The 24,957-nt window shown below is 41.8% G+C and overlaps 1 protein-coding gene across 5 annotated transcripts in view; it reads left to right on the top strand.

Annotated features, from left to right (window-relative positions):
- Positions 1–24,957, top strand: part of ATF6 (activating transcription factor 6) — a 94,281-nt gene that overhangs the window by 35,419 nt on the left and 33,905 nt on the right. For 3 of the 5 annotated variants that reach the window (XM_054210536.1, XM_054210533.1, XM_054210534.1), the window contains exons 13-17: positions 1,987–2,124; positions 3,971–4,090; positions 5,013–5,115; positions 6,269–6,333; positions 10,379–10,493. In XM_054210536.1, coding sequence (XP_054066511.1) covers positions 1,987–2,124; positions 3,971–4,090; positions 5,013–5,115; positions 6,269–6,333; positions 10,379–10,493 — 541 coding nt within the window. The remainder of the gene's footprint in view (positions 1–1,986; positions 2,125–3,970; positions 4,091–5,012; positions 5,116–6,268; positions 6,334–10,378; positions 10,494–24,957) is intronic. The other 2 variants (XM_054210538.1, XM_054210535.1) reach the window with 1 other exon arrangement.

The raw sequence follows: 24,957 nt of genomic DNA, 5'->3' as shown, positions 1-24,957 counted from the left end.
ATAATTACACGGAAAGTTTCTCTGGTTCAGTGTGTCATTTTGAACAGGGAAGAAGTAAGACAGGATAAAACACCAGACCCGCTGGATGGCTGGTACACGTCAGCCTGGGAAGAAACAGTTTGCAGGAGAGTTAGAACTTTCAGCTCTTATGATGGATATTCTTGGTTTCATGTATAAACTTCCATTTACTTTTACCTGTTACAGCTCCAACTTAGGTAGAGTAGGGACATTTCACAGAGGAGTGACTTCCAGCAGGGACGTGTGGCATCCCTTTAAGCATCAGCCTTAGTTTTGAGCTCTGGTTCTGCGCTTGGTATGCTGCCGGCTGTGCTGATGCTTGCATTGGAAGAGAAGAAACATGATCTCATAAGACACAGTAGACAGTGGAGATTGTTTCTGTAAAATTGGATAGCCTGGTGTCCAGCTTTCCATGCTATGCAGTAGAAGCAATGAGACATTTGGATACTAGACTACGTATACAGTAAGGAGACCGTCGAAGTACTTTTCTGCTCACTGTTCCTAGTGAAAACAGAGCCTGTAGCATTTCTGCTGCCCTGATTCTGTGCTGCTGCCTGGAAACCTGAAGGAGAGGAGGCAGTCCAAGTGACGTCAGCCTGGATCTGGGTTTGCCCTGGCTCCGGCGGTTATGCAGAACGTGACACAGTTACTCACGGGGAGACCTGGGTTACTGCTAACAGAAGCGCGAATGTGTTGGCAAAAGAGAGGGGATTGCTAGGCATCTATGTCTGCGTGCCTTCTGCTTAGCTGTGGAGTATGTAGTGCCCTCCTTGCTAGTTCTTGCCTTTCTCTGTTATTACCATTTGAATTTGTTGCCTGTTGCAAAGTGATGCCACGTAACAAATAGGAAAATGAGATCTTCCTCTGCAGAATTTATGCTCTGCCACACAGGAGAGGTGAGGCATGAATTAAAATGGACTCTGTAGGCAGTGATCAACATGCATGGCAAAGATCTCATCAGCATGCTAGGGTCTTGTATTTTTGTATTTTCGCTGTGTTGCTGCTGGTGACGGTCTGCTGTTGTCAGCTAAGAAGCTTAGGACTTGATTTTGTAAGTATACATCCATATTTCAGGAAGCAACCACGTTTACAAAAGAGCAAAGCTAGCCTCTGGAGAGGATATCTCAAAGTACTGGTTTTTGTGCTTTCAAGATTTCTCACTTGCAAATCACCCTTCTGGACTAGGATGCAGTTGATCTCGCATAGCAGTTGTCTGGTCATTTTTCCAGCTCCCATGTGAAATGCTGCTACCTGGCTTTGCGTGGAGAGCAGCGCAGACCTTCCTGTGCTGTATGGCTGGCTGGCTGAGCAGCCCCCAGGGGAAGGTCCTTCAATGAGCGCAAGCACAGACAAGGACAACAGGGTATCTGGGACCATGGCCTGCTGCTGCTATGTGGATGGGGCTGTCAGCCCTGCCAATGTTTCTAAACCCAAGTAGAATTGAACATGTATAAGTTTGTGTACGGTTTTGTTAGATGTCTGGCATAATATTCCAGGCTTGCAGCTGCACAGAATTTGGTAGCTGTATTTTCCTTACATATTGTATTCATATAAATTGTATCAATTGTGCTTTGAGGCTGATGAAAGTTTAAGTTCAGGGATACTTTAATTTGACTGTAGGTAATTTTCTTACGCCTGCAGATCTAGATTACAAACAGATCAATCTCAGTTTCATCAGGTGAAGCTTGTGGGGGAACATGAAAACATGAAAACCAAAGCATCAAAATCCTTCGAACAATTAAAACTAAAGAAGAGAACAGAATTGCTTTCTGCCTACTAATGCTTTGAATGACAGTAATATAATGACACAAGACATCATGTTTTTGTTAGATATGACATGAACTTTATCTACGTAATATAGCAGCAGCCACATACTGATCCACCTGAGTATTTAGCACCTTACAGTAGAGTGTCTTGCAGACCCTTTATGTATGCGATATATTTTTCTATCGTTACTGTGTTTTGCAGTGTGTTCGAAAAAGATCCCAATGGAGTTGATTCCACTGCGAGTTCCAGCCACCGGACCAGAAATCTTCTGGAGTTCTCAGCTAGCCAGGAGTCCAGCACAGCTCAGAAAATACCCGGGGACATCATTCCCGAGAACAGGTTAGATGAAAACTTTTAATGTTAGTTCAGTGGCAGAGGGCAATGGTGCTTTTTGGACCTCACTGCCCTTCCATTTGCTAACCTTTTTGGCCAGAGTCATTGCCGCTCTTATAGAGCAACTGAGTGTTTTGAAAAGCTGATCTCTCTTTTTTTATTATTTAAAAAAGTTTACCAAGTTGCTTTTCAAATGAGTACGATCTTTTATCTCCAAGATTACCCAATACCTAGAGCTTCAGAAGTGTACATGTGGCTATATTGTATGGTTTTAGGGACAGCGTGGTGAAAGAGAGCATATAAACAAGACTATGTCATGGAGGTTTTAATAACCTCCTTCAGTTCTTCATCTGTCTGCTTTTTTCCCTGATCTTTATTTTAGCTTGCAAAGTTATGGTATTTGTCATGTTATCTATCTCTTCTTACTTTTCAAGCGTAGTATTTATTTTCTTAGTTGCTCAAGAGAAGACTGGGGAAGTTCACAATTAAGAACATACTCTGAACTTAGCACTGTACGTTTTTAGAAATCTCTGAGTTCATCCTTATGCTTACCCATTATTTAATTGTATAGTTGCTTTCAGGCTTCCTAGATCTCTAGCGTTCAGTGCATAACTGAACATATAATTGTCTCCAGACTGAAGTCTGGCTAATCCAGCTCATGTTTTCCCCTTAGAAGATTTATCCTATCAGATTGTCCCTTTCCAGTAGAGCATTTTGGCTGGTTGAACAAAGCCAGGCACAGATGTGCAGAAAGCCCGAATGTATTTTGCTATGCAGAAAGAACACAATAAATCAAGAGCATTTTAAGACTGTAGCCATGGTGAGGGCTTTGTGTCCTATGTGGCACGTTTCAGACCATGACTTACGAGACGTAGTAGTAGAGTCATTCTCTTAGGAGGATGCGCTAGTGCGTGTACCTCCTTCTTTTCTCACTCTTTCACCCTGTTTTTTGGCAAGCTGTGAGCTCTTTGCTCTTATTCTCCTTTATCAGTGCTAGATGCAGGAAAGAGGAGAGCAGGCTGAAGATGGAGAGAAAGCTGGGAAAGAGAGAGGAACATGAATAAGATGTTCATAAGCTCTTATGCCTGATTTTTCAGAAAGAAGTTGAGGTTTAGGAGCTCTAACTGTCTGTCAAAACCAAGGAGGCTAAGGCTGTTATATTGATACTCTCTCAAGAGAAGTACTTATAATAGGTATTTGGTGATAAGTAGTTAGCCCCTCGGGAGGTACAGGTAACTAGGAGAAAGGAATATTAGTCATTGCTTTTTTGCTGAGAGCGCTGTGGATTTTTGTATTGTGTTCTTTTGATATTTGTAATACGTGCTCTTTTTCACTTTTTATCAAAGCCAAGCTAGCTTCTGGAGACTGTTGTAGATGTAAATCCTCTCCACTCAGTTGTAATGTAGTTTGTGGCTGCTCCATTGTCTTATAGCTCATGGTCTTTACATTTACATGGTTTTAGTGGCTATTAAATTTAGTATTTCTGTAGCAAATCTTGCATGGCTCTGGAATGAAAGAGTAAGTTGTTTATGCAGAGATCTCATAGTTTAGATAGGAATATTTTACAGACTACGTTTTCTTTCAATATCTGGCCTGCTTGGGAAGAGATCCAACATGTGCTAATGCTCATCTGTCTTCACTGTGTTGAGTGGTATGAGACCGCTTTGGGGAATTGACTGAGACCACTGGATGTTTGATAGAAATTGTTATTCCCCTGTTTCAGAAGTCCCATGGGAGCAGCTGTAACCTTTGTGGGTCTGCTGATGCTAGTGCTTATTCTCTGGATTTAGTCCAAGGTTCATGAAAAACTATTTAAAGGGATTTCTTGGTGTCTTTTTCTTTTTTCCCCCAGATATGATCATTCTGTATCTGATAATAAAGCACTGATGATAGTCTCAGAAGAACCACTGTTGTACATTTCACCACCCCCACCCCCCTGTCAGCCCCTGATCAACCGGACAGAGTCGCTGAGGTGAGCAAACAACCTTTTCTGAGCATTTAAGCTTTTATTAGGAATTTAGATATAAATTGTGTGTTGGGTGAGTGCTATTGGACAGACAGCTGTGAATGATGTTATTATCCATTCATAGTGTTTACCCAGTATGTGACCAGTGCCTCTGTAAGTGTCTGCACTGTCCATTGTCTGCTACCGTAGAGACAGGAGATCAGCTTGGATCCTTGTAATCTTTTGATGGTTTTAGTCATGATTTTCATTCAGTTTTCACACTGGTCATTTAGCAATAACCAAATAACAATTTTCTGATTGCCGAGAGGTTTTTCATGACTCGAAAGAGAAATCACTTCATATGTAGAAATGTTTGCAATATGGAAATCAGGTCCAGCTAAAAGCCTGTTCCATCTGAAACACATACAAGATGGTCTCCTACTCTTCAGCTTCTGGTACAAGCAGACTGAACCTGACATTGCAGATGTGCTTTATTCACTGTTAGAAAACACCTAGCTCTGCTTTTTCCAAAGATATGAGCGTGTCACTAACCTTATCTCCATTCTGCTTTGTCCGTTCTTTCCCTCAAATTTATTTGCTGTGTTTTAGCCTTCTTAACCAATATGTTCTCTTGAACTGATCAACTTTTGATTTTAAGTATCACTAGTCCTTCAGTAATTTCAGAATTACTGTTCATTGGGCAAAAGAAAGTAGTGTATCTGCTTTATGTTGAAACATCTGTGATCCCAGTACTTTATAGGTATTTCCATACCCTCATAAATTTAATCTTGCAATTTTATTCTCTTACTCTGACGTTAAAGGTAAGTTATCATAAGGTAAAAAAGTAGGGATCTGCAGTGTCTTTTATAGTGGCTAGTTAAACTGTTTTCTAAAATTAAAAAAATTCTACTACTGTTCTTTGATCTGATAATGCTGTGGGTTTTTCTAGGCTGAATCACGAACTTCGAGGATGGGTTCATAGACATGAAGTGGAACGAACAAGATCTAGAAGGCTGTCAAATAACCAACAGCAGAAAGCACGGGTTATGCAGGTAGGCAGGTTTATACTCGTGAGTCAATAGCACGACAAGATAATTTCAGACAACATAACAAAAAGAATACTTGTCTGTGCTTGTCATTATAGGAAAAAGTAGTGATGGTGCCTGTAATTAGGGTACCCAACACTTCCCATTTTAAATTGCTGGGTTTGGTTGATTATTATGTTATTAGAGGAGTTCTTCCATTCTTGCTCTTGGATTTAGGTTAGAAGTTTTCAGGTTTTTTAGCAGTCATCAAAATACATTCAGTGTTTTCTAAAATGAAATCAATAGTTAACCTTTTTATGGCTGCTTTGTAAAGCTATGGAAGGGTAAGGATAAGCAGTTGCTTAGTGGAAAGAAATGTGCAGCACATTCATCTGTCTCACTGTTGAGGGTCACAGCTGATTGGTTTTGTTGAAATATTCCTATTTCACTTTTTCAGATTTTTGCTAGAGGGTTACGGTTTTGGTAAGACTACAGAATTATAAGATTTGTCCTCATACTTCCCATTTTTTAAAATCCCTTTCATCTACATGGCATACCGATAGCAAGGATGAAATTAAGACCATGAATTTTCAAAGTGTTTAATTTGATTAAAAGATAGTGACAGCTTTAAAAGGAATTGAACTTAATGTGGGAAATACTGCACTTTTCTCAAGAGAAAGCAGTTCCTTCTCAGTGGGGCCAACAGAGAATGGTAGAGCATTTCAGTAGGGCAAGTTTGGGTGCTTCTAGTGTTTCAAACACCAGAAGTGTGTTATGGGTAGTATATTTTGGCAGAGGTACAAAGTGGGTGTGACCTCAGAAGAATTCTGCAAATCGGACATCAGTGATAGCAAATTTTGCAGTTGGATGACACAATATGCGCAACTCTTGTGTATGGTGCCAGCCTCCCTTCTGACTCTGAATTTGTGACTTCAGATTTGACTGTATTAAAACACTTGCGCTTTTTTGTGGTTCCAGTTTGTTTGCTGGCCATTTCAGTTATTCATGTTTCACCAGTGGAAAAACGCACGTTTACTGTGTGGGGCACTGATTAACCTCTGCACCCCGTTGTATATTAACTCTTTGCTAGAGATGTGCATCATGTTTTATGTAGTGCCAAACCAAGAAAATGCTTATTGTTTTTACTTTGTGTTATCTTCTTATTTTCCCCCTTTTTCAGAGCTCCCTTAGTGAGAAGGCAGTTTCCCAGCTAATGGCCGTGCCTTACACAGACACTAGCCTCAGGTAAGGCAGAACACCACCTTTGTTGTTGCTTTCTACTTAATAACCTAATTTTTCACCAACAGATGGTAAAAAATGCCAGGTTTCACCTTGTAGGTATTCTTAAGCCAGGTGCTACCTACATTTATTGGCCTGATTTCTGTCCCTGAGCAAATTAACTGCTTCTAATGATTTAAGAGTCTGAAGAAAATCTTTACTTCACTCCGCAGAGTCCCTTCCTAAACAGATTTGAATCTTTAGGGAAAAAAAAAGAGGGAATTGTCTTGGAACTGTCTGGGGGAACAACATCAGTTTGTAAGAAGGTTTCAAAGGGACATGAGCCTGGTAAGGGAAAGGTTTCTCTCACCATCTTCAAGAGTAGAGCCATTATAGCTAGCACCAAATTATTATGACAAAGTTAAAGTATCATTGCATCCCATTTGCATGGTTTGTCTCCATCTCCTGGTTTTCCTTGATGATTATTAGAACACACTAATCCAGAGTTTCCTGATTTCCCCCACCCCCACCTATCCTGGCCCTCTTCCCTGGCAACACGAAGAACTGGAGAGAAAAGCTTAAGGAAACAAAAATTCTCTCTCCTGAGTTATATGTGACACTGTTTGGAAGGTTCTCTGTTTTGAAGTGCCGAAGAGGAGTATAAGAGCAAAATGCAGTATAAAGGGGACTTCTTGTTGAGAAGAACACCTGAAATGTTGCCATTGAAAGTAAGACAGCTGTGGCCCTGCTGTTTGCATTGCTGTTTTGAAAGCAGGATCATCCTGGGAGAAAACAGCAAGCTGCAGGAAAACGTTATGGAAACCAGTCTGCTAAATTTTGATATGTCTTAACTTACAAGAAAAAAGAAAAAGCTTTTTTTAGTTCTCCAGGCAGATGAAGGATATTTGTTTTAATTGAAGACTGGCCGAACAAGCTTCATGGCATAAGGCAGTTTAATATACATGCTTGCATTACTCTTTAAGAAAAATATCTGGATTATTAGAAGCAGTCTGCAACATCTTGCAGCTCTGCATGGAATAATCGACTGTGCTCAGAAGGAAGTGAGGGTTTTTTTTTTTTTTGCAGAGATGAATGATGTTTAAATGAACAGGACCAGTGAGTCACGGCAGCTGCATGCTGTGACTGTCCTGGAACTGCTAAGAACATAGAACAGACTTCCAGTTCTTCCCAGAGCCATCAGCTATCAGATGCTCCATCACAGAGCATCCACAGATTCACACATAGATTCCACAAAGAATCACAGGGTAGTTTAGGTTGTAAAGGTTCTCTGGAGATCTCTAGTCCAACCTCCTACTTAGAGGGGGTTTAACTTCAGGTGTACTGTGTCTCTGTTAGAAAAGACCGTCTCCATCTCCATTGTAATCTCCATTAGGAAGCTGAGTATTGCACTTAGAGCCCCCTCAGCCTCCTCTTCTCCAGGCTGAACAAGCCCAGTTCCCTCTGTCTCCTGTCTCTCCTTGTACATCCTGTGCTCCAGACCCTGACCGTAATGCAGCCCGTTACGCAGTTGCCCTCTGGATGCCCTGCTGGCTCGCATTCAGCTTGCCTGCCACCAGCCCAGGTCCTTCCTGCAGCGCTTGTGCCTCATCGATTGGGCAGACAAGAAAGGTGCTGCTTATTCAGTTTTGTCATTGATGCTGCCCCTGTGGAGTATACAGTCAAGGCATTTAATTTCTAATACCAGTGCTGTGACTGGAAATTGAGTGACTTTTTACCATCTAGAACATCCTTGTTGGTGACCTGAATCCACGAACAGGAGGACGTTAGCAGGATCTAGATTTATCTTTGTAGCACTGAGGATGCCAACATTGTCATGTTGGTCCTGGATTTCAAAAGAAAATTGATAAATTAAAAATGCAGTGAAGTCAAAGCAGAGGAGGAAGATAAACATTAAGATGATTTCAAGAAAAACATTAAAACCTCTTAGCTATCTACAGTCTACTTAGCTTTCTTTAGAGGTAATTTTGATGAGGGTTTCTGCAAGTGTGTTTTTAGGGCTCCAGATATCAAACTGGGACTCTCCAATTATTTTCCTGTTTCTAAATTTTGCACTATTAAATTTGTGGTTCATGGTGCGTAAAGCACTGTGTCCACAACCTCATTCTTTCTTAAAACAAGCATATGTGCAACATCCTAGTGCTCTGTGATGCATAACAGAGTGCCCTTCAGACTTTTAAAACAAAAGACTCATTTGTCTCCCAATAAATGGCCAAACTCAGCACCGCTGTTTTGGATACACAATTTAACGATGCCTTCTTGTAATATGGTAAGGTATTACTAAAACAACTGGTAGCTTTGCAATTGCTTTGAGATCTTAAGTTCCTCCCTTCCTTTCATGGAGCAGTCCATTGTGGTTACCCTTAGATGCTCAAAGGTAGGTATGGTGTAATACCGGTAATCTACTGGTATCACTTGGAATCTGGGACCAGCTTTAGAATTATTCCGTGGACCAGGAGAGCTTTGTAGAGGCCCCGGTGGTTTCCAAGTCCTTTGGAACAATTTTCTCCCAGGGCTGGATTTAGAGTTATAACAGACTGTTTTTTAGGTCTAGCTGTGTCTTCTGGAGTGTGGGCGAGCAAACGGATCTGTGGGACCTATTTCAATTTTCAGGATGTGTTTTACTGAGCAATGCGTGGGTGTGATGCCTTTTATCACAGTAAAACTTCAGTGCTGAACCTCAGGGGTGGTTTGGTGGGCCTACATGTTATTATGCATGAGTAATCAAGCTCAGATTAGCTCCAGTCTTTGTTTTCCTGTGTGTGAAGGCTGTGATCCCATTCCTCACTTGCATAGTTTTGCTGAAGAGGATATATAAGGTAGAGCTGCCGCCTCTTGGTCCCTCAGGACTTACACCCCCAGTCCTGTTAAAGGGTAACTGGCTTGGCAGCTGCAGTCCTTTGATTGCGACAGGACTATGGTAGCAGTAGAAGAGGAGATAATAATGGTCTACTATTACTGCTGCTCAAGAAAATCACTTGATAGATTTGTGCCTTGTTTTGGGTGTGTAGTTATGTGTATTTTAGAAACATACCAAAATAATCTAAATTAGCCACCATAGTTTAAAATCTGGGTCAGGAGAAGACAGCTTGGGAGGGATAGCCTGGTCAGTGTTTTGGCCACAAATACTGCAAATGGTCAGTACGCTATTAAATTGGGAAAGAATAAAAATGACTGGTTGAAGGTCCAGTTGAAGGTTTGTGTAAGTACAGCTTTCCAATTCGATTAAATGTGTTATTTTTGAACGGGACTAGGGAAGTATACATGATAGCAATATGTGCTAGGAATTTCTCACCTTTCCAAGATAAACAGTGGATAAGTACCATGATTGTATGACTTGCCAGTGTTTTTGCTTAGAATAGTTTAGAGTGTCTTTTCCTCACATCTGATATACGTGAGATGAGAATTGTGAAAAAGATAAGCCAGAATTATGTGAATATCTTATTTTTGTTCCACTGTCTAAAGTGAAAATCAAGAGCAAATCTTTGAGTTGACCAAAGAGATGCAAAAAAAAAAAAAAAAAAAAAGTGGGTGAGAGAGAAGGTGAAGTTGTCACTTGACAGTAAACGAAAAAAGCTCTATTTATGGTTAACTTTGCTCTTCTTTCAGTTTGAGTGATTGGATCCTTAGCAGTAAAAAAAACATTTAAAACATATTAAAAGTTTTGATTTTTTTATTTCAGAATGACATTTCATTCTAAAATTTCCTAAAATCTGTTTTCAGAAGTCACCACAATTTTTCAGATACTTTAGGTTGACTTGAAACTTTTTTTTTTTTTTTTCTGTTGAGCTAGCAAGAGGGTTTTTGCCAACCTCAAAACCATTAATAAAATCAAGCCTGGAAAAGTTTCCTGCAGCAAGACCTTTAAAGCACCTTGAACTTTCAAAAAATACCCAGTAGTTTCACTGTTTTCACCTGTGTTTAATGTTCCTCATGCTTCTTTCAATTGATGAAGAGCCGCTGTTCCTTTGAAAAGCGGGTCTTTAAAGTCATTGTCTCACTGAAGTTAACTTTCTTGTCTAAAATAATTACCTTCTCCCCTTCTTTATTTCAGCAGGAACTCAGGGAATGAGCTGCAAGTGTATTATGCCTCTCCAAGGAGTTATCAAGATTTTTTTGAAGCTATTCGCAGAAGGGAAGATACATTCTATGTTGTGTCATTTCGCAGAGTAAGTGTAGTAGTTGTTCAATTCTGTCCTTTTGTATATATCCGTAAGGCTGTTCTAGCACTGAGTGATGCTTCTGTATATCCTTTACAATAATATGTCCAGATCATGGTCTTTGCAAAATATGCCCATCACAGTTAGGAATGGAAAGAGAGCTTTGCATAAAACATTGTAGTGCCAGGGCAAGACAGCACAAAATTGCATGAACCCTGTGGCTAAACACTTGTGCATGGTAGCAGGCCAGTAATTGGAGTAGTTAACGGGATATTTATTTAATAGGTGTATAAACCTTTTGTGCTTCTGGGTGTAGGAATTTATGTACCCTGTGCACAAATTATTTTTGACAGCTTAACATAATATTATTTCTGTCTTCCACTAAAACACTTGAATTTGCAGTTTTATGTGTCACATATTGCAGCTGTACAGGACTCTGCACTGGCACAATTTTTCTGCTGCTTTGTGACTTGTGAGTCGAGACAGATGAGCAATTCTGCTGTCTGTGCTGGGATACAGCGCAGGGTTGTGCTACAGCTTTGTCAGGCACATCTTCACATCTGCAGCATGGGTAGTGACAGTAAAAGCTGTTTTCAAATGGAATTCCAGGTGTTTGATGGCTTTTTCTGTACTGCAGGCCCGAGTGGTGTTGAAGCCAGGACAGCTGCAGTATTGAGAAGCTGCTTGGGATCTGGTGATGGAAAAGATCAAAGAAAACAGTGGCTGAAACACCAACTCGGGGTTGGGAGAGTTTGTTCCCTCCTTTTTGCAGAGATCTTGCTAAGTCCCTAGACATGTCTATAATGCCTATTCGTCCCTGGCCTGAACCTGTGTTCGTGGCTTGCTAAGCCTCCTGCCTTGCTATTTTGCAGTTGTGATATTAGATAATAGCCTGTGGTTTTCCTAGGACCCTGCAACTCTCCATTTGTTTTCTCATCATAGGAGTGTCCTGAGAGGGGTCCCAAGGTGGTGGGGAACCAGTAGTTGCCACTACAGCAGCTCATCCAGCTATAACCAGTTCTGTGTAAGAGCACACAGAGAAGCATAACTAGTTTCAGCAGTTTCTGTGTTGTCATAATTCTACCAATCTGTAGATGTCATATGTACATAGGTAACAACCCTGTTCGACTTGGTCTATGGTAGCTTTCTTAATTTGTGAGATACACACCTTTAGAAAATGTCCGGGCAAAATAAAAACAGAGGTGCTCTTGTTAGGATTAGGGGTTTATGCTGAATAGAAATATGAGGTTAGTTTCCAGTTTGGGGATTACTGGGTTGTGTCACAGGGCTGGAATTTTGTTATTAAATGCTTGGCATGTTCTCTGTTCTTTCAGTTAGCAACACAAATATAGCTGGCACCAGGCTCCACATATCCTGAGGATGAGTAGAAGGGAGTGAAGAATTGATTATAAAAGTTTTTCTGGAAACTCAGAACAAAAAGTGGAATAGTGTTTGCGTAGTTCTTTACTTGCAGACGTTGCTGTAGTCCACCTGAATGCCTGTACGAGTACATAGGTTCTGTTTGCACTGTTGGATTAATAACCTGGAAGTTGTGAGCTCTCATTTCGACTTGCAGAGCTGTCCTTGGACAGGGTGTCTTGTGCCACAGAATCCCTACGGCTTGGAGAGGTGCAGGGACTTTTTTAAACCATCTATGAAGTTTATTTCGTAGTAAAGCTGATGGTATTTCTGTTTTATGAATGAAACATCCTCAAATCGAAGGCAGTTTTATGCATTACCTCATTTATTATTTTAACAGGGCAAACCTGATCTAGTGACAAGCTCTGCCCTGAGGCACTTTTAAATGACTTGCTTGGATTCTTTTGTGAGTGCAGAAGAAAGGACTCCCGCGCAGCCCGAGGGGTGCCATCAGCAGGGCCCTAGCCTGGGAGGTGCCCTTTCAACCTTCTCCTGAGGACTGCTGACTTAATTTTCTTTGAACCACAATTCCATTTTCAGTGAGGATTAGGAGCTGAGAGAGGGGACTGATTTCCTCCTCGGTGCTATGGGACTGTTCACTCCTGTTGCTTGTATGCTTGTCCAAGTTAGAAGGCAAGGCCTGGAGATGGTAGGTTTTGTCCTCCTCTGGCTGTTTGCCACACAGACACTCCCAAGCACTTAATAAACTGTTAACAGCCATATACAAAAGAACAGGAATCCTCCAGTTAAGAGTCCCAGGGAGTGGATGGTTCTGGTATTGGTGATGGTCCTGCTGCAAGTGGGAGGTAGGACTATGGATCTCCAGAGATCCCTCCCACCTGATGCCTCTGGGATCCTCTTTCCACAGGCGTTCCGCTCTGTGTGCGGTGTCACATAACCCATCATCTCTCCTGGGTGCATGAGCCAAAATTTAACATGGTTTTTGTGTGTTTTCTGCATGTTGTGCCCTGAGTTCCTTGGATTTTCTAGAAAATGGCATTAGCAAGGGCTGCCCATGCCTCTCTCATATAGTAGGACTTAGCCAGGGTTTCTGAAGGTGCAAGCTGGGGGAGCAAAGCTGAAATGCGCTGTGTCATCTTCTGATGATGCTTGGTACCCGTAAGAACAAATTTCTCATCATCTCTTCAACTTTATTTTCTTTCCTTGCCATGGAAGGCTTGCATGTCTGCATATTTACAGTTGGAGTTTGATTTTACTTTTTTTAAAGAATAGAAGAAAATAAAAGTCGTATTTGGATCAGCTGTGTCCGTACAAGAAGCTGGGATTTCACTCTGGGAGTCTAGAGGAATTAATTTTTTGCCATTGCCAGGGGAATCTGTAATGTCATTTTTAAAGAAGAAGAAATATGTAACTGACAGTGAGTAAAGAATTCTTGAACTGAGGCAGTGTTGTCTCCCAGCCCTGCCAGGCCTCAGCAGCCAACATCCCTCGTAGGCAGGGCTCGTCACCATTTATTTCTTGAGATGTTAACTTGTTAATTTTACTTTTTCTCTTTGCCTAACTTTTCGGAAGCCATCGTTTTCATCAGTCATTTAGCATTGCAGAAACGAATACCTGGCAATGTAATAAGGTATGTGTTCCCAGTAGTATATATTCACACCTGGGCCCTCTGCTGTCCCCAAATGGCCCAGCACTCAGAAGCTACATCTTTGCAGGCTGTGTCTACATTGGGCTGTTTTAGGTTGGTTTTGGGAGCGTGTTCAGAGCTGAAAGGTCTGTGCAGCGGGTACTGAGAACAAGTTGCCGTGCTTCTGTGAAAAGGGTATGGCAGCTTGAGCTCTGCTGAAGCACGCTGGAGTCTCCAGTTGGCGCTGAACCTTCCTTCCATTTTTCCCAGTTCCAAGAGGCAGAATGAGTCTGTTGCTCTATCAACCCCTTTGATTTCTGCCCTTTAACATCTGTGATATCCAGTCTGCTTGATCTGTTCTAAAACCCCAGTGGAGCACGGCTGCAAAATCCAAGTTAGTTGGTGTAGGGTGCTCTGCCAGCAGGGAGGTAGGCGTCTGGCTGCCACGGCAGGTCTCCTGTAAGCCTGGCACTGAAACAGCTCTCTGTCTCAGAGCTCGCATCTGTTTTGCCATGCAGTATTCAGACCTTGAGGTTGTGTCTAGGATTACTTGAATAGCTAGCTTAATTTGAAAGGTAATAAAGTGAAATCATTGAAGAAAACAAATCCATTCCAATTTACTTCAGCCTGTTAATGCTGCTCCAGATCGAACCACTCTTGTGTGGTCAGGGTCAGAATCCTCACGCAACTTGCAGTGATTAAGCAGTAGATGTCCTTGTCCTGGAACATTCTGCCAGTGACCCTTTGATGACATCTCTGCAGGCTTATTATGGACAGTGTCATTATTTTAGGCTAAGAATGTAATTATTGTTCTTAAGGAAAGCATGGTTTAAAGTTTGATTCACTTAGGAAATGTAGAAGGCCACTAGCGTTCCCTCTCACTACTTTCTCTATTTGTTTCAAAGCACAAATGTGTCCTGATATCAAAGTTTGCCAATTACATTTAATGCAGCGCACGTACAATATCTTACAGTATATTGCAGTAAAAAAATAGATATTAAAAGGTGATTCTGGTTATTATTTGTTAGAGCGAGAGTGATGCTGGCCCTGTGGAAATCAGTGGCAAAGCCTTCACCAACTTCAATAGGGACAGAATTTCATGTTGTAAATTTCTACTTTGGTGCCATCATGGCACTTAAATCATAGAGCTTCAGGGAAACGTATTATTATGGATATGAATTTCTGGTCCTACAAGCCAACATCTGCAGTGAGCATTTAAGGACTTCTCAAATTCTGCAGACAAATTTTCACTAAAGTGACTAGGCCAAATGTAAATCAGATCTTTTGTTCTTTCTTTGTGTGAACACTCAATGTGCTAGGAATAAAAATATCTAAGTTGTGTTTTGCTTTTGTTGGTAATAAGCCTGTGTTGTGTTAATTGTATTTGGGGTGATATATTACTTTCAGGCAGCAAATGATTACAGTGCCTGGCTTTTACGTTCTTGCATAGCAGTAGTTTGCTGTGCTGCACAAGTCAGTTCTAGCAATAGTTTGAATTTATTCAGAGAACGTGAGTGAGGCAGGTTACAACTCACTGCACTCTTGACACCATCTGCATCCTGCAGGAAAAACTGCATTGTAAGAAGTCAGCTTCAGAGAATGTTTCATAGCCAGAAATTCAGTCCTAACGTATGCTTTTCTCCTATTTTGTTACATTTGACAATGGGTGGCTTTTACTGAACATGAAGTTTTCTGCTGTTGACTTTGTGGATTTCCGTGGGCTGGGATGTATAATTTGGTCTTCCATTCAGATAAAATGCAACGATTAGACTCACATCATCCTGCTGGTCCTAAAGACACAGTAGCTAATTTATACGTTTGAGTCCTGTGGATTTGCAACTGCTGCGAGCTAACACGCAGATTTTAGAAAGATTTTAGAAACTCCCGTTTCTCCTTGGGGAACCTGCCCTTAGCTATGGAGAGGAAAAATGACTTTATTCCAGGATCCTAGGATTTTAAAGTCTTGTCCTATATTGTATACAGATGCTGAGAATAATATATGCTGAAAGAACTGAGGGTAAGGGCATAGTATCTATGATAAAATTGCCTGTCCCATTCGAAGCAGAGGTCACCCTTTAACCTGTCTTCTCTGTGAGGCCAACCTTTGCCTCCCTGGAAAATTTGAGAAAGCAAACAGTGTGTGTGACTGTGCTTCAGCATGCCCTGAAGCTCAGCGAGCCAGCCTCTGTCAAATTATGGATGCATTTGACTTTCAAATTTGAAAATCCATTATGAAAACCTCCTGTTTCCATCTAAGTGTCAATAGTGAAAATGAAGTCTGGCTGCATTCTTTGTTACAGATTCTCTATTTGCTGGCTAAACTGTGGATTTTCTCCATGTCAGAGAGAATTTTCTCCTCCCAAAGTCCTGGTGTCCCTATGAAAACAGTGAAGCAAGCTGTTCTTTTTGGTCTTTCTCAAACTGTCATCCTTCCTGGTGTGGAATATTTCTGGTCAGTGGGGAGCAGGGAGAGCTGACTGTCAAAGGGACTGGGAGGTGGTGGGGAGAAGGGTTCTCTGTGGTCTTATGGATACTTAGCTTGTAGCATGTCAGGGCTGCTCTTGCTTAGTCTAAAAACCTCCAGAGAGAAATATAAGAATCTAAAATTAAGTCTAAAAATGTATGTTGGTCTGTAGAGCACAAATGGCCTCTTAATCCTGGGATTATCAAAATATGTGCACACAAATACAAAAGTAAAGAAGCAAAGGGCTATGTGTGTGCTTCAGAGGGACAGCATCCGGGCCATCAGGCTGAGCGAAGAAGGAAGCGAAGGAGTCGGGCAATGAGACACCTCGGATGTGTAGTGAGTGGAAGCCAAAGAGGAGCAGCCAGCAACTACCAGCTGCAGCATAGCCTCTCCCGGGCAGCAGCTGTCTGGCTCAGCCAGACGCAAACAGTGGTTAGGAGGGACCGGAACAAGAATGCAAAATGCGTTTCTAAGAAGGGAGGTAATGCCTGTCGCATCAAGTGGGGTTTTGTTTCCTTTGGAAATGTCTCCAAGACATTTTGGAAGCAAAGTCTTACTCACTCTGATTTTTATCTCCTTGGGTCCCTTTGAACCCCACTGTCCTCCAAATAAAATTGAGAATGAATGTGGTGTTGAGGACAGACGTGTAAGTAGAGACAGAAAAGTAACTCAGATATGTCTGGTGTGGAGCAAAAGATATTCTTGAGTTTTGTGTGTATAGTCTTGACTCATTTGTCTTCTGTATGGTTGCTGGAACTTCATGAATCATATTAATGCCGTCACTGAACTTCTTTCAGCCTTGTATGTCCCAGGCCTAACTAATACTTTGTTATTTTTAAACTAGTATTTGGAAGGACAACATACACTGTAGATAATTGTAGTGAAAATAAAACATACTGCAAAAAATGGCTCCAAAACCCAAACTGGTTGCAGACAGACGTGACCAGTAACAGTATACATGTATTTAAAATGTGCTGCATGCTTGACAGACAAAGAGTTGCGGGCAAGAAATAGAGGAAGATTGGTGGTTTTGGAAAGCCGCTGTAAAAGACCCACTGCTTATGAAATTGGTGCGGACATAGGCAAGAGAAGTATAATCGGGAAGTGGGGGAGGAAGATCTGATTATGAAGTGGGAATTGTCTCAGTAAAGGAAGTGACAGCGGTATCTCACTTACTAAGAACAGAGAACAGTCAATTGCTGACAACAAAGTGAGCAGGAACACAAGTTTATCCACAAACAAGTAATGTGCATTCAGTTAGAGCAGGCAGTGGAAATGCAGCTCTGAAGCAGTTCCTTTCCTTCAGGAAATAACCCAAGTTTAATAATGCATTAATAATGCTTTAATAATGCCAGATAATAATGCCTTTATCTTTAGCGATAGCATGGTATTCATTGAAGAAAATTTGGCTCAGATTATTCTGAACAGTTCCCAGAAAGGAATGATGGGCTCTTGCTTATGATCTGTAGCAGTATTTCATTATGGAATTGATGCTGACCAAGCCCTAACTGTATAAAGACATAAATGATACCTTCAACTCTGCAGCTGCAGTAGCCAGTAAAACATTGACTTGTGTTTGGTAGGAATGAGCTTCTGCATGAAAAGATGACCTTCATGGTTTCATTTGCCTTGAATGATAGTTTACTCAGAGAGCACTTTGAAATACCCGTGCTTGTTTTCTCAATTGGACTTCACGTTTTCACAGTTTCAGACTGCTGATTTTTTGCCGTTCATTTTCAGTTTTTATATCGGTCTAAGCTCTAGACGAAGTCTTTATAGAGGCAAAATGTGCAGAATTGAGATGTTCTTGATTTCATTAAGTAGTGTTTGCGTCCACAATATAAATCCTACCTTTTACTGAATGTTAATTATTACAGTATTACATTTGAGAACATTATTTAAAATCTTAGGCACACTTTTAGAGTTAATTCTGGTCAGATGAAGTTATTTGCTTTCAGTTTGAGTTAATCCTTTTGTCAGATTTTTAGCTGGACAGCACACAAAGCTTATTTTATGAAGTAAGAGCCCAGGTGCTATTATGAGCGTGTACAGATTATCATCACCTCCCACTGGACCAAACAGAACACTTGCAGCTTCCAGATTTTATTTTTAAATCACTTACTTACATTTCTAGGACAAGAAGTGTGATAAAATTAACTGTACATTTTTATCTGTAAGCTGGCTTTGAAACTTGTAACTGGCTTTAAAACCGTTGGAGAGTGGAACACAAAACTTGTTTTCTACTTATGGGACTCATGGTTCCTTGTGGCTGATCTGCCAGGATGGCTAATGGAAGGACAGAGTAGTAGTTGCGGAAATTCACTTGCTTCTCATAAAGGGCTAAGACATGTTAGGAGACTCTGGCACCTAAATGTCCTTTCTGTGAATCCTAGAAAGCAGTAGGGCCTTTCCCCAGAATGCAGTCTTTGTTTCTTCTCTGTGTTTTATCCCAGTATCAGGATGGGTTTGTTGCAGAAGTGTAGGCTCTATGGCTAAACGCTCTTTTATTAGAGTCCTATATAAGTGTGTTCTACCTGTGTCCACAGCAGTTTCTCACCACTTAATTCTTTAAAAATATACTTCTATACCAGCTCCCAGTAGGGTGGACTTTTGTTTCTGACAGTTAAAGCGGAGAGATGGGTCTGAGAATGAAATCATTTTGCTTCATGCCTGGTATGGCTTGCTTCTCACCACGTAGCTGGATAAACTCCAGTTTTGCCAGCATAGCTGATGGAAACTGTCTGGCTTTGGGTCAGTGATTTAGAATTTGGAGTATCTTGGGCAAAGCTGAGAGATCTTTCATGCTGTAAACCACTCTTGAGGGAATCCTCTTTGTGTTTTGATCACAAACGTTAAAATCTGCCCATGAATAATTTTGGCACTAGAAAGTATTTCTCATCAAGAGAAGGCAAAGCTACGCGGGAGGGACAGGTGAACAACTCAAACAGCACGTGCACCGCTTAAAATCCTAGGTAGAAATGGCCTATCTGTTAAATCCCATGGGCCACTGCCCTGGGAGTTTGATTAGCAAAGGTCCACTAAGCATTGCATTGCATGAGTGATTATTATTGTTCCTTGGTTTCATGACTATCCAAAATAAGGTTTGAAGTATGAGCTATCTCAAAGAGGGGTAATACCCAATATGAGGAAAAGGACCTTAAGCTGTGCTCAGACTGAGAGCTCGCTCTGTGCAAGGAAGGTACACAGGCTGTTGTCTCTTGATTTAAGTCCAGCCAGGCTCCTGTGTGTTAAACAATACTTTCCTCTGAGACTATAGAAATGGACATTCCCAAGCTGTTCCTCATTGATGGTTCCTTCCCTGAAGCCTTGGCCGGTGTGGAGGTTCCTGGGTTAAGTCACTTGTTAGCATCTGGGAGGCCCTTGTTTAATCTCCTTTCCAGGAAACCAGCATGGGACTCTCCTACTTTCTAAGAACAGTCCTGAGTGCTCGGACCAGGAGTTTTTCACTAGGATCAGTAGCTCAGTAGGCAATCGCTGGGCAGGTGACTACTGGAAAATGAGGTTGAAAAGGAACCATTTTGCTGTCTCAAGTAGTCTGGGGCTAGCATCTCCAGAAGGGTATTTTCTTGACATCAGGGAAATACACTGTGGGTTCCTCTTTGATTTTGCTAAACCATTTGTTTGGTATGTGCTTACAGGCATAAGCTGTAACTCTCCGGCAGGCAACCAAGGTGCCGCATACCATCTAGGCAAGAAGTTTGCGAACTTCTCAAGCTTAGTTTCTCAAGCACCAACATAGAGAAGTGTGTACAGAAATGAAACGGGACATAAACACTCTGTCATTTGGAGAAAAAGGACAGATGCAGCAGTTTTCTTGGTGTATAATTTTGACAAAAGCAGTTAATTGTGGCTCTAGGATATTCTCTAGAATAAGACAAAGTGTAAAGAACGATGTTTACACAAGCAGAAAGAAACTCTTTAGCTTCAGGCTAAACACAGAGGTGATACAACAAATGCTAAAAAAGGAGTGTTAAGCCAGCCGGGTAAACTGTTGTAATGTCATGACAGGATATTTCTGTTCCAATGTAGAGTTGGTTAGTGTCAGTTTGGGATGGCAGTCCAGGATGAGGATTTTACCCACAGCACGTGACTTGCCAAAAGGATGTAACAAGTGAGTGTTAAAAGTGTGTAAGTACTTCAGTCTCGTTATCTTGCACACGTGTGACTGCGTACAGAGAACAGGGCTGCAGATCTTGTCAGGGAGAACAGCCTGATGTCCTCTATGTTCTCGAATAATTGGCATTTAAATCCCTGCAGCACTCCTATCCCTCCTCTGCTCTCCTGGCCATTAATAACCATCACCGTCCATTATCCTGCGGATTAGGACCTCTGCACGTGGATCAAAACTGACAGCCCTTGTGATTTACTTAGTCTCTCCAAATCTCAGTAGTTGATTCAAGAATTTACATGTTTGCTTATAAAAGTCACTTCCAGTAATTCAATTCTCATAGAAAATAGATGCCTGAGAACAGGACTGATCTGGATTAAAAGAAGGAAGACAAACCCAGAACCCTGGCACCAATGGCTATGGTACCTTTTGTTCGATTCTGTTACAAATCACCTTTGTCTGCTTGCAGTGCTTTTTCTGTTTGAAAACATCCTGACAAAGCCTTGCTGCAGCTGCGTTGGCTGGTATGAAATTACAATATTGAATCTGACCCAGCAAACGATGCATCGCTGTGCTCCTTGTCTGTGTTTCCTTCCCACTGGCAGCATGTGCAGTTGTTATAGGGCTGTGCATGCTGTTGGTATTCTTATAAAGAGATTTCTGTGTGATCAGAGGGAGAGCGGGAAATGATCTGCAGCTCCGGGACTGCCTGGAGTTCACACTGCCTTTGTGCAGGTCAGGGGTAGCTTTGCAGAGCCAGGAGAGGTTCAGAGGGCAAGAGGGAATGGAAATGAAAGGGAGCGCATGCACCAGGATGAACTAGCCCCAGGCTCTTGCTTTTCTGTGTACCTTCGTGTTGTGGGCCTGATTACGTCTTTTCATTGATCAGCTGGGGTAATAGAATAGAGACTACACATATTAAATCGGTTAATGACGAGCTGAGTGGCCCTCCAGCTGTGTTGGAGGAGAGGATTACGAGTTAGTGCCTTCAGGGTGCTCAGTACCTCTCTGATATTTTGCAGAAATTGTGCTGAGTCCAAGATGTTCATTCTTTTTGTGTAGAATTAAAACCACTACAGTAGTAAGAAAAAGAGGGAATGGCTCATATGGGAGCATGGTTCACGTGGTTAAAAAAAGTGCCCGTGCAATTGATGCTATCCACACAGTGAGATCAGTTATTTTGCTGTAGTATTTGTAGTCTCAGTGTACAAGAGTACAGCGATGTACTTGTCTAAAAACCTTCATGCATCATTCTTCACATCTTTATTCTATGATTAAAATTCCAGTAGAGCCTTTCTTTGACCTAAGTGTCCCCTGCATTTTGAAATAGTTAGAAAAGCTGGAAACTCCAGTGGCTTCAATGGGGCATTTCATTTTTAAAACCCACATTTATGAAAACACGGCTTCTGTGGTTCTCTGATATGGTTGCATCATACTTTGCAGTATGTTCGCAGAAAATGTTGAAATTAGCGTGAGACTTCTTGTTTCACAAGCAAAATGTACATAATTAGAATACTTGAAGGCAAAAGCATTTATTGTGTTTCTAGATGTTTAAGTTAGTGGCACGTGTCAAGAGAGATGTGCACAGAGAACTGCACCAATTCATTTCTGTTTGGTGTCACTGGCACCACCTCCTTGTACACCAGAATTTCTAAATAATCCTTAATGAAAAGCATTTTGTAAAAATCCACTAACAGTCTTGTGCAGTGTTGCAGTTTTGTTTTTTACTTGCTAACAATTGCGCTCAAACTGTGAATGTTCACAAAATCATAGGAGTGTTTGCTGGAGTGACCTCTGCAGGTCTCTAGTCCAAAGCGGGACTATTGTCAGCACTAAATCAGCTGTGTCTTGGTCTAGCTGAGTCTTGGGACCCACCTAGAATAAGGAGACCTGCCGCCTCTGTGATGACCCATCGCGGGACTGCACCATCTGGCAGGTGAAGAATCTGAATGTCCCAAACCACCACACGTGGCCGTCATCCAGCACTATAGAGTTTGGCTCTGTTGTCTCTGTAACTCCCTTCAGCTAGTTGTAGGTTGCTCCTAGGTTGGCCCCCTTGTCTCCTCTTCAGCAGACTCAACCAGCCCAGCTCCCTTCATCTCTCTTCGCAGACCACGTGCCCCAAGCCCTGACCACCCAGCCTCTGCTGGCCTCTCTTCAGTTTCCCCACATCCATCTTTGGCTGGGAGAAGAGAAGGGGACCCAAAACTTTACATGGTGTTCCAGCTGTGGTCTCATCAATGATGAACAGAAGGTGACAAAACTTTCCTCAATGCCCTGGCTACACTCCCCACATTTGGCTTAGGTTTGCGTGATTTGCAGTGTTCCTCTAATACTTCTGGTTTTTTTCTTAAATAATTTCACAGACTTCTGTTGCTTCTTTACAAACTACCAGGCACCACAAATTCTCAAGCACCACACAAGGTTCCTTCTCCACTCAATAGAGGCAGAAAAGCCCCTCAGTTTTTCCCACCTATCCCAAACACCTTCCGCTGCATGGACTGAATTTCCTTCTGGAGGTGCCTCTCTCCTTCTGTAGTTTTTAAAGGGAGCCTAGACAGCTCTGTCAGACAGCTAAAGCTGGAAAAAATTAATCTCACCCTAAGTGGGGAGATGAAAGGCTTCTATTTGCTTGAGCCATTATGTTTTAAATGTGGTTGAGAGTTGGCAAGTACTGATAGAAGAAAACATATTGCTCTCCAGGAAGAGAGACAGGCCCAGGCTGAAAGCTATAGCTTGATGGATCTTTTGAGTAGCATGCAAGCAAGCATCTAGCTATGTTTTTATATTCCTGGAGCTGACATTTCACTCTCTTTAATCTAAGCTGTTGCCTGTGATCTTGCTAATTCAATTGCTATGGCAGACAGACGGGCAGCTACTCACATGCACAGTCACAAGGCGGACAGGGAGTGTGATGTTCTTGTGCCAGTTTACACCCCTGATCATTTATCAGTCAGGCTTCAGACCAGGATCCAAGTAAACAATTGCTGTCACAAGAGAAAGCTTCTCTCTAAGGAAACTGCCATTTTCATCATGAGAAGTGCAGTGTTTTGCCTCCATCACAGTGCTGTACGTTTTGATGGCTTGTATGAGTTCTGACAGCACTGTAGTAAAAAAAAAAAAAAAAAAAAAAAAAGAAAATAATGCTTTGCTCTCACACTGTTCAAAACCAGATGATTTCTTCTCTTCCCTAGCTACATGAGTAGCTTCCAGGCTTTTTTTTAGGGTAAAAGGCAGTGAGCCAATTAAACAGTTTACCGCCACCAGAAAGGAGAGTTCCTGTTGCCAGTGTTTCCTTGGTTGTGCATGCTCTGTCAGATCCGTCCTTGAGCCATTTTATCGTGTTGGCAGAAAAATGGCCTGAAGATTTCAGGGGACTCGCAGGAGAGTCTGACAATTGCCAGAGGTTGGCAGGGAGCATGAGGGCTGAAGGAGGGAGGTTCCTCCTCTCCTTTCTGGTGGCCATGGGGGTCAGAGCGGTCAGCCACCTGTAGGATTTGCCCAGCCATTCTCAAGTGTACTTTTGTAAGGTAGGTTGGGGGTGATTAAGGAAGAATGTCAGGCATGCAGATCCATTTTGCCACCAAGTGTGAGTTAATGATGTAACTTATTTACTGCTTTTAAGACAATTTTCTATCAGGTTGTTTTCTTGTTTTGGTTTGAGGTTTTCTTTTTGGGGGGAAAACATTAAATCTTTGTAGCCGTTTTTCCCATTATAAAATGAAGTCTGTTTTCAGAACTGATTTACGTCTTCCTCAGCAACACTAGAGATTCAAATAGAGCAGGCACTTAGCAACAAAACTGGACTCAGAATTGAGATTTAGAAGGGAAACTTAGCTAGAAATGTGAAGAGGAGGAAGATCATCAGGCTGGGGTAAACATGAGTTAAGCAAACCGACAGTCAAAAAAATGAAAGGGAACTTCATACTCTCATGTTTTAGCTGAGATTATTAGTAACAAAGGTGACAACTTCTTTAACGTTATTACATTGAATATCTCTTTAATTAGAAGAAACTATGAATAGTTGATCAATCCATAGCCGTACAGATGTCCTGGGATCTGCCCAATGAGAAACATCTTTCCAACAAGCATCTGTAACGCGATACACATTGCACAGATTAAAACGCTGCCGTCGATTTTGGATTCAGCCCACTGCATCTTGATGTTAAAACCTTGCTGTCTCTGAACCGACATTTTGAGAAAAGCAAAAGGCAGCTTGGATTTGGAGCACCAGCCCTGGCCCCAGTGTGCCAGACCACTGTCCAGCCATCGGCGGCCTAGGAACTTTGCCTGTCCCCGCTGCCAAGGCGTACAGAGACCCACCCAAGTCTCAATGAGCTGAAGTCATTGCTGGGCTCTGGGTAAATCCTAGGGGATTCGGGCAAAAATGCAGCCTCGCTGCTGGCTGGGAAGAGTGCATGTTTCCTTGTTATCTGGTTGTGTTTCTTTGTGTATCTCTCATGTTGTCTTATTCTTACGGGTTTGACGGTGGCATTTGAATTTATATTTATATAAAGGCATGCTTTTATTCAGCTTCAGCAGGATGTGGAAGGAGGGGGAAACCATTTTCTGTAGTGAAATCAGGGGAGGGAAAATGATAGATCAGTAGAGAAGGAAGAGCACCCATTTCTTTAGGTTCCTCAGAGAGATGCACCTACAGCCACTTTACCCAGCAGATACTCACAATGCAAATGAGACCTAGATTTTTAAAAACAGGTCAAAGGCAGTTTACTGAAAGTACTGCCTGTATTTTTAAAACACCTTTCTGTCTCTGACCTTAAACATAATTTCTTGCCACTGCTGTGAGGTGATACCCTCCATCTCAGTGAAGAGGAATTACCCTTGGAGAGATCGAGAGGTATATTCAGGT

Source organism: Rissa tridactyla, chromosome 8 (genome assembly GCF_028500815.1).
Source record: "Rissa tridactyla isolate bRisTri1 chromosome 8, bRisTri1.patW.cur.20221130, whole genome shotgun sequence".
NCBI lineage: Eukaryota > Metazoa > Chordata > Aves > Charadriiformes > Laridae > Rissa > Rissa tridactyla.
Note: the sequence above shows the minus strand (reverse complement) of the source record. Positions and strands in the feature narration are given on the sequence as shown.